This window comes from Montipora foliosa, unplaced genomic scaffold (genome assembly GCF_036669935.1).
Source record: "Montipora foliosa isolate CH-2021 unplaced genomic scaffold, ASM3666993v2 scaffold_458, whole genome shotgun sequence".
Classification (NCBI taxonomy): Eukaryota; Metazoa; Cnidaria; class Anthozoa; order Scleractinia; family Acroporidae; genus Montipora; species Montipora foliosa.
The window spans coordinates 440,001-450,000 of NW_027179765.1; the positions used below are offsets into that span (position 1 = coordinate 440,001).

At 37.5% G+C, this 10,000-nt stretch overlaps 1 protein-coding gene across 1 annotated transcript in view; it reads right to left on the reverse strand.

Moving 5' to 3' along the window:
• Positions 1 to 7,582: 7,582 nt before the first annotated feature.
• The window catches only part of LOC137989387 (uncharacterized), a 20,469-nt gene continuing 18,051 nt past the window's right edge, over positions 7,583 to 10,000 (reverse strand). Inside the window, exons 7-8 of the mRNA XM_068835212.1 lie at positions 8,817 to 8,921; positions 7,583 to 8,191 (exon numbers count right to left, since the gene is read on the reverse strand). Coding sequence (XP_068691313.1) covers positions 8,136 to 8,191; positions 8,817 to 8,921 — 161 coding nt within the window. The 3' untranslated portion in view covers positions 7,583 to 8,135. The remainder of the gene's footprint in view (positions 8,192 to 8,816; positions 8,922 to 10,000) is intronic.

Here is a 10,000-nt window from a genome sequence, read left to right on the forward strand (position 1 = left end):
TAAGTTGTGATACGTACGTAAGGTACCATTAGATTCTCAATTTTCAATAAAATTTAGTCAAGATTCATGATAAACAAAACAATAGGACCGTGGATCATGCTAGACTATCAACAATTCACATATCACAAGCACATTTCAGCTCTTTTTATATGTAATGCACCTTTTCTTTTCTCGAATGATGCCTCGTGCAGAACCCCTTTACCACCTTGTTCTGTGGCCATGCATAACATGTTATGCTGAAATCGGCCTTTGTGGCTGAGGACCTGAGTGGTCATGCATAACAAAAATAAGGCAGTTATGCTGCAATCAGTCTGTATGACTGAGGGCTTGTGTGGCCATGCATAACAAATTGCTATGCTATATCAGTCTATGTGGCTGATAACCAATTCCCAATGGTTTAGCAAGTGGCCTTCATGGCCATTAGGCCATTCTGGTTTCTGTTTCTGACTAAATACGTCTGCAGATAGCATGTCAGGTGATATGTGATGACAAACAAGTCATGTTATGTAAGATGATAGAAATTCATGTGAAATAAAGATTGCACCATGATTTCAAGTCGGTATTTGGTTGTAATTAGCCATTGTGTTACATGTACATTATTTATGTTAATATGTTAACATGTTAATAAGTAGGTTCCAACAAAATCCTTTTGAAGTCCATGGTATGGTTATATTGATTTTTTTTCCAAGAGAATTCATTTTTGTGCAGTGTCTACACAGATGTATCTCTGGTTCAATTATCTCTTGGGAATTGGCCTCATATTATGTTTGCATCTTTGATTTGGGCTCAATTAAAGATATTCACAATTCTTTTAAAAGGTCAAAATAATTTTTGGGCTTTATACAATGAGGACAATTTAATGCATAGAATGTACTCCAAGTCAAAAAGCAAAGTTCTCAAATAAATAGATACCTTTACAATAATTATTGTGGCATCTATATATTACTGATGGTTCTCAATTTCAGCAAGTGTGAAGTAAAATTTGAGACCATTCAATAAATTTGTCAATGAAGTCACAAATCCAACAAGAAGTTAAGTTGGAGACATTTAGCCTGGCAACAATGAGTGAAGGTGGTGCCTTCATGAGACCCCCGCCTTCATGTGCAGATAATATGTGGCGAGGTCAGGAAAGAGAGCTTTAAAAAGGCCATGGGGGACCAGGAATCCAGTCTCATTTGGATATGTATTTTTCTATTTCATTACCACAGTGCGCTATTGAATTAATGGTGATTACTGCTCACGCTTAAAAGTAAATAGTTGTTATTATGCTTAGAATTATTACTATTAATGCAATTGAATATGATTAAGTCTATCATGACATTCACGTCACCTTGTATGTCATCCTCATTTGTGATCTCAGAGTCCTGTCATCTCAATAACTTCTTATTAATTATTCAAAATAATGATTGGTCACACATAAAATTGTCGTAATTTGGACAGAATGTCACAAAACAAAAGACTATGTCATTCAATTGGTGAAAAACAGATGGTTGCCAAATTTACAAAGAATCCGAAGATACATATATTCATGAATACATTGAATAATAAGATATCACTGCAGCTAACCTTCAGCGCTAGGCCCTGGGAATACCAACTGGCCCCTGATGTCTTGCTTCGCCCTTGTGTGGCAACAAAATCTTATAATTGCTCAATACTTCCTGAGCTTTTATTTGTTAGAGAATTTGTCATATAGCATTGCCTGCATTCAAACACCAATTATAATCAACCTTTGATGCATGCATACCAGCAACACTTTACATCAAAATGTGACTTGCACTGATAAACAAATTGTATGTGTCCTTGAAGAACATTTCGAGTTGTGAATTAAGTTGAATTTGACTTGAAATCGAAAACTTTATGATAAAAACACCTAGTTCGTTACTTTCAAAACAGACATGTATTAAAAGAAATAATACATGTATATTTATCAAGCTTTTTGATAGTTATTGATGATGTTTAGTGGTCACCAATCATTGTATCTATAATGCACAAGTATGCATAGCAATAAATGTTTTGGTCATACTGTACCCAGTAAAACACATTGAACCTGTCTCAGAAGCAAGAGTAGTATAAAAAAACATATGTGACATTTTCAACTTGCTAAAGCAAATCAAAAAACAAGTTTGTGTATCTAAACATCCTAGAACAAGAAGAGCATTTGTTTCTCAATGTCTGTACACACTGTTTAGAACAAGTGAACATGTCTTGCTCATTTCATTGATAGTCTCCTTTGCAGCTGGTTTGTAAACTGTGTGTTTGCAGCAATTTAAAGATCATTTCAAGTCTGTACTGTGCACGTGCTCTTATTCATTTAAGGGGATGGCTCTTAACTATCAAACTGTTGCTATGGAGCCCTTCAAATAATCACTTCTCAATACCCTCTTACTCTACAGTTACCATTTTCTGTCAAACGTGTTCAGTTAATGAAAAATGATAGGATGGTTCCCATCCGGTGAAAAAACCATGTATATCTTTGTTTCCTGTTTTTCACAGAAATGCACAGCAGAGGACTGGGACTAGTTGCACATGCACGTTCTGATTGAAGTGATGTCAGCTTTCCATTCAAAAAGTTATTTGCAATCTTCCTGCAATCTTCCTGCAGGGTTCTTTGACTAGAAAGTTCCCTTAGCAACCATTGTCTTTCTGTAGTTACATGTCAGTGCCATCCCCCTTAATGTGTCTCAAAATGAAGCAGGACTTGCAAGTAATTATTACTTATCTGTTTTGCTCTCATTGGAAGAGACAACTTTATAGGGGTAACAAGCATATGAAATGTTGTCAAGAATTTTAAATGTCTCAAAAATAACGTAACTAAAAACACTTTCTAATAAATAAATCTCAACTACAAAATATTAATAATGCAGCATGCAGGCATGGAAAGATCCCTACCCTCATATCGTTGGAACCCAAAGTTGTACAGAAACACTGTCTGACTATGTTATTACAACCAAAGAGGTTTTCAAGACTTTTTGAGTGAGAACCACATCATTTTGATATGTTGCGTGACCAGAACAGAACGAAGCCTAAAACTCGAGCAGTGTACACATCTGGATAAAGGAAACGCTACTGACGGTGAGTGATGGCCAAGGTCCAAAACTCTTCAAATTATTATTATTTTTTTTCAAATTGCATTATTTTAATGCACACTTGGGGCATAGGGTGAGTTGTGCATGCACAATAACAATTTTTGAAGTACACATTTCAGGTGCAAACATTATTTTAAATTACACAAGTCAGTCACTCTCAAATGTTTCACTAATACATGTATAGTGGCAAGAAAGAAAACTAAAACCACAAAAATCCATTAGCAACAATGCTTAGTCTGTAGTGTAGAAGGACCCCACTTAATGTGGGTTCACGTCGTACAAGTAGCAGTTGTTATGAATTCTCGGATTAAGCTCCGTGAACAGAGTCCACAAACAACGTAAGATCAAGCAAAGAAAGGTTTTAAAAAAACCACAAAAAACTCCGAGGAAATCTCTTGAGCTTCTCAATCAGTACACTGAGGTAAACCCGAATTTTCTATAAAACAACATACTTTGCAAAAAGACTAACTAGGGTAACTTTGTTCAGCATACTCGGGTGACTCAGTGTAAGTATTGTCTATAATTAAGAGAGTTTTGATGTCACGCAAAAAGACAGCCAAGTTGGATTCGGTTTGTACGTCGAACTATGACGTTTTCAGTTTTGTTTTTAATAGTGCTTGGTGAATATAAAATGTCTTGATTTTCCAACCTTTGTAAACTCTTCGTTCAGATTTGTTCATTCCAATCATCACAAGCTGAATAAATACCATAACACATGTCCCATATTTAAATGTTTGTTCCATGAATTAGCCTTTTGTCGTTACGAAAACCTTATAATTTTCGCGACTTCTGTTGCTGTTCTCAACAGGGCGTTCGTACTTTATCCCCCAGGCAATCCCCCAGGCGTTTGTTGAGATAAAAATAAATGACGTCAAGACGCAAATGGCACTTCGTTCCCAGGTTATTATATCCTCATCTTTGTTGCCTGATCTAGGGGAAGAAAATTCGAGTCTGCAAATTATACTACTACTACCATCGATCCGTATTAAAAGTCAGAACGTCAGCACACCAAGCTTTACAAAATTGTCAGGTATGGTGACAATGGACCCAATGTTAAGCGAAATGCAGCTATTTACAAATGTCAAAATTTACAAAGAAATGTATGGCCATCCATACGCTGCGTCCGCTTGAACAAAAATTCATGCGTTCATAACTGCGAGGATCATAGCTTCATTTGAAACATTTCTTTGTAAATTTGGATGTATTTAAATGGTTGTATCTCAATCAAAATTAGCCCGATTAACGCAAAACTGTGTGCTCTTTCTGACTGTGGATAATAGTTGCTAATCCTACAATTTACATACTCCTACATAGAGGATAATGTGAAGTGCTAGATTTCTATCCCATATGAACCATGTGAACGTTAGCCCTATTGATGGAAATGGGCCCACATGCGGACAGAAAAACTCTGACCAGGGTGGGAATTGAACCCACAACCTTCGGGTTAGATCTCCGCCGCTCTACCGACTGAGCTACAAGGTCAGACGGGAGCAGGCCGTGGGAACTGAAGATGTTAAAGTCACGGCAATGAACATGTACAAGTACAAGGAAAGGTTACGTTTATACAAACGTTGGCCATGTAGCACTTATATTTTAAAGAGAGTTAACTGAATAGAGTGTAAATTATGTGAAGTGCTAGATTTCAATCCCATATGAACCATGTGAGCGTTAGCCCTACTGATGGAAATGGAAATGGAAATGGAAATCTAGCACTTCACATTACCCTCTATTCAGTTAACTCTGTTTAAAATATAAGTGCTACACGGCCAATGTTTGTATAAACGTAACCTTTCCTTGTGCTTGTACATGTTCATTGCGGTGACTTTAACATCTTCAGTTCCCACGGCCTGCTCCCGTCTGACCTTGTAGCTCAGTCGGTAGAGCGGCTGAGATCTAACCCGAAGGTCGTGGGTTCAATTCCCACCCTGGTCAGAGCTTTTCTCTGTCCTTGTGTGGGGCCATTTCTATCAGTAGGGCTAACGCTCACATGGTTCATATGGGATAGAAATCTAGCTCTTCACATTACCCTCTATTCAGTTATACTCCTACATAGTCCTCTCCGGTTTGAATTGCAGACGAGATCGCAGCCTGAGCATGAGCTTACATTGTTTAATTAAGACAACTAAATGGATGGAGCTTTACGATCATCGAAGCTATCATGGTACTGTCAATCATGTAATCGGCCATCACAACAACATTATTGAAAGTTGACCTTTTTAAAATGGCTGCTTAGACTTAAATACTGTTGATCAACACTTTTTAAAATTTGTGTTTGGTCTTTGGTGAGCACTGTTTGAAACATTGCTTACATTGTACATATAGACAAACAGTACTCATTTGAAATAGTATTTATAGGGTAGTCCATTTTGGTAGTCCATGGACTGGGGATCAGTGTTTTGTCCAACACCGGAATTTATAGCAGGCTCGCATAGTCAAGTTAACTTTACAGTAGAATTGGCTAGTTTTTATTTCGTTTCCCAGACTAAATGCTGCTGAATTGCTTAATTCCCTTGATAGCAGTACTCATCCGTTATGGATGTAATGATGTCTACTGTCAGGGGCACCCAGAGACGGTTTTCTCTCAAGTGCTTTTAACACTCTTCTAAGTTCTTCAAAGTACTTTTAAAGCTTTGTAGGTTCATTTTAGACCACGTTATAAATTTCTTTTCTGTTCTGTGTGATTCTAGGGGAGCTTGAAGGTTTTCAAATTTACGAAGCCATTTTTTGTATAGTTCACGAAAATCTCATTGTATTGTATTGAACCTTTCCAAAGTTCGTGGCTGGTGTATTTTGATACTCCTAGCACATTTTTATCAATCTCGAAACAAAGCAAGAAGTGTTAACTTTTTCAGATCATGAAAGTTCTATTTGAAAATTCCCTAAAGAAAATCCTAGATGATTTACAGCCTATCAAACAGATACTTTAGCAAATCGTTCCTTTAGATGCCCCTGTACTGTAGCTTGCAACATGATTTCCACACAGCCTAGCACATTAATTATGCAGACAAGTTACTGGTGGTCCTGGGATGTACATGTCAAAAAATATGGGATTTGCTCCTTCTTACAATTAATCCTTTTATCTTGTTAAGTAATTTTTTCCCAATTAATCAACACACCCATCAATAAAGATACTTAATAGGGGAACTAAATTAGCCAAATTAACTAATTAAAGTTGCAAGCCATTAAGGACTCTGTAGAATATTTTTTTTTCCAAATACAAACAAGAAAAGAAAAATCAAAGGCCAGTAAAAACGAATAGTTTACAATTATTTCGTGAGGTTTCTGTGATATGCAGAATGATCAAGGTAGAGGTTACAGTTATAAACAGGAAATAGAGAAAAAACCATGAGTTTATATGCTTGTGCTCTCCATTATTCTGGGTTACTTTTACTTACTTGTGTGAGAAATGTTGGAAACTTGACCAACCAGTAAAGTTTGTTACCATAATTGTTTGTAATCTCGCAATCTGATTGGCTAATCATGCAATGTAATAGCCAATCAGGAAAGCCCATTTTGGAAAATAAACCAATCATATTGTAACAAAGTTATAGACAACGCTTGCTCTCTCTTCGTGTCATGATTTTGGTAACACTCTGAAATAGAGACTTTCTTAGTTTGCAGTTGAATATTGTGGTAAAAAACCAATTGAAAGTGGTCCACCATTGTCTCTACTCTTATTGACAATGATGTTTGTCATCACAGTGGTCAAAATTTGTTCTGGACTCACTCAGCTGGGCATCGTAAGTCCACAACATTATGACCACTGCAATGACTAATATAGTTGTTGGTAAGGGTACAGACAACGTTGAACCACTTTTGATTTGTTCAGTTTTTTATATAACACACTTTGTGCTAGTTTTCCTTGTCTGTCAATTGTAATATTAGTCATCTACACTTAATAAGGGAATTACAAGAGTGATTAAAGAATTCACCAAGTCAGAAGTTGCAGACTTTAATGGCACAATATTATGAGCGGTCCAAGGAGATTTACAGTGCAAAACAAGGGAATCATCTTACAAGGCACTCACATTTAATTTCCTGTTTTTAGGACAAAAGGGAGTAAAAATCAAAACTACTTAAGCTCACATGTACTGCATTTCTGACAACCTACTGATAAGATATGAAATATACCAGTATTCATGGCACAAAGGGCTATTGTATTTAATTTTTGGTGTCTTTCTGAAAACAGTGTATCCAAACTTGAAAAAATATGGCCAGTTCTTTGAACTTTCAATTCATTTCTATCGCCTCTTTCCTTGGCCACGAACAACAACAATTAGTTTCAGTGCACGTTAATGGTCATTGGCAACAAAACCACAGCATTGTTTTGTGGTTTTCATTGCTCCAAGGACTTCTTTTAGTGTTTTGAAGTTTGATTGAAAGAGTGTGACACTGCCCCTTTTAGCTCAATATGAAAACATATTATTAACCCTTGCCTAATCAAAAATCCCATTAGAATCAGACTGTCAAGAAAAAAGAAATAAAGCAGGCTTAAATCAAGTGTGCAAAATTAAGGAGGCTCGAAAGGGTTTTCAGCTGATTTTGAATCTTTACTTGTTTATATCTTTGCTTCCGTACAATGATTTTTCTTCATTTTTTGCATGTTAGCTTACATTAATTCAAAACACTTGTCTTTCAAATTACAAAAAAACTTCCGACAAAATTAGATACACGTTTACAAAAACGATTTCTCTGAAGAACTGGCCTACAGAGATTGTTTTCACCGTCGCGTTTTTTTCAAAAAAGACAATATAATATGCTGATTTTAAGCCTCAAAGAAATGTTTAATATCATTGCCATGATAACGTTATTTTGGAGGAAACTATGTGAGAAATTGTAGGATGGGTACTGAATATCCTGGCCAAATTTCACGTTCATATGATTACCCCAACTGTATCTAAGGACAGAATATGTCTATTTGTTTGAAAAAAGGAGTAACTATTTCGAGCCTCCTTAAACATTTTATTAATTAATTCAGTTAAAATATAAGTTACAATATATTAACATAATATTAAGCCGTTTATATCTATAAGCAGTAACAGAAGGATGTTACTGATTATAGATATAAAAGACATTTTTTCCCTTTCCGGGATCATCTTGCTTTTCTGTTGGGAGAAAAAATATATACCAGAAAATATGCATTAGAAGTTGCAACGGTACAAGTTTGTAAATTACTTACATAACACTTGACAACATTGGACTTGATGCATGAGTACATTAATGTCACAGAATGGTATTGCGTATGAAGTTTGGACAATCAGGCAAACCCAATGCAGTACCAGTAATTGACCCAAGGTAATATCCTTAAGTGATATACTCAAGGTCAAAGGAGGAAACAAATTATTCCAAATTTAATTTTGTAGTATTATCCCAAGTAACATTTTTAGGGTTGTTGTTAGGATTTCTATCAAGAGGATAAAAAACAACATAAGGAGATTATGAAGTTGGGTGACAAACTACATCACTACTTGACTTCCATCAAAATATCTAGAAAATGTTCCTGAATAGATGGCAAAAGTAACTGATCTCTGATATTACATGTACTGCAAACCAGGTTTTATTGCATTTATTGGTGTGCACACCAAAGCAATTTATGTACAGTACTGTAGCAATAGAGCGTATTTTCGCGTTGAAAGACAGTTCAACACACACTTTCTGGTTGTGAAACCTAGCTGTTTATGGACTCTATTTATTTTATAATCTCATTTTCATAAATGTTGAACTTAATACCTTGTTGTTTGGCTGCCTTCTGCTGAGGCCGGGGCGTGGGGGTGGGACACAAACACTTTTTGTGCCCCCACCCCCTACAGCGATAACACTGTAATTTTTCCATTTCTACATGAAAGTACAATAAAAGTAAAGATTAACCCTTTGACGCCCAAGCCGGCCTGAACCAGTCATAGTTAGTATTTTACTGTCTAACGCCAGAGTTTTTTACTCTGTCCAACACCACACAATTTTGTTTGTCAATGGGGAACCCCTGGGAGTGAGTGGGTTCATCACAATGTCCCCATTAATCCTTTAACTCCCAAGCCGGCATGAACCAACCCTACTTAGTATTTTGCTCTGTCTAACAACAGACGATTCTACTCGTCAATGGCAAATCCCCGGGAATCAATGGGTTGATATTTATATGTTGAGTAAAAACAACTTCATGATTACCTCCTTCCTCACTTGGGCAGACTTTGGCCATATGGCCAAAGCCGAGGGTTGTCCAATACACCCAAACTGAGTCCGATGGACGACGGCCATGAGCAACCAGACTCACCGGAAGTCAGTTCGCGAGAGACTTAGTAAATATACAGCAAAGTATAGTTGAGGAGGGGGTGGAAAATGTCGGCAAACGGACTCCATCGGATCCGATGGAGACGGGTTGCCGTGGCAAGAATCCATCGGACTGCCGCGAGTCAGTTCGCGAGAGACTTAGTAAATATACAGCAAAGTATAGTTGAGGAGGGCGTGGAAAATGTCGGCAAACGGACTCCATCGGATCCGATGGAGACGGGTTGCCGTGGCAAGAATCCATCGGACTGCCCCGAGTCAGTTCGCGAGAGACTTAGTAAATGTACAGCGAAGTATAGTTGAGGAGGGGGTGGAAAATGTCGGCAAACGGACTCCATCGGATCCGATGGAGACGGGTTGCCGTGGCAAGAATCCATCGGACTGCCCCGAGTCAGTTCGCGAGAGACTTAGTAAATATACAGCAAAGTATAGTTGAAGAGGGGGTGGAAAATGTCGGCAAACGGACTCCATCGGATCCGATGGAGACGGGTTGCCGTGGCAAGAATCCATCGGACTGCCGCGAGTCAGTTCGCGAGAGACTTAGTAAATATACACCAAAGTATAGTTGAAGAGGGGGTGGAAAATGTCGGCAAACGGACTCCATCGGATCCGATGGAGACGGGTTGCCGTGG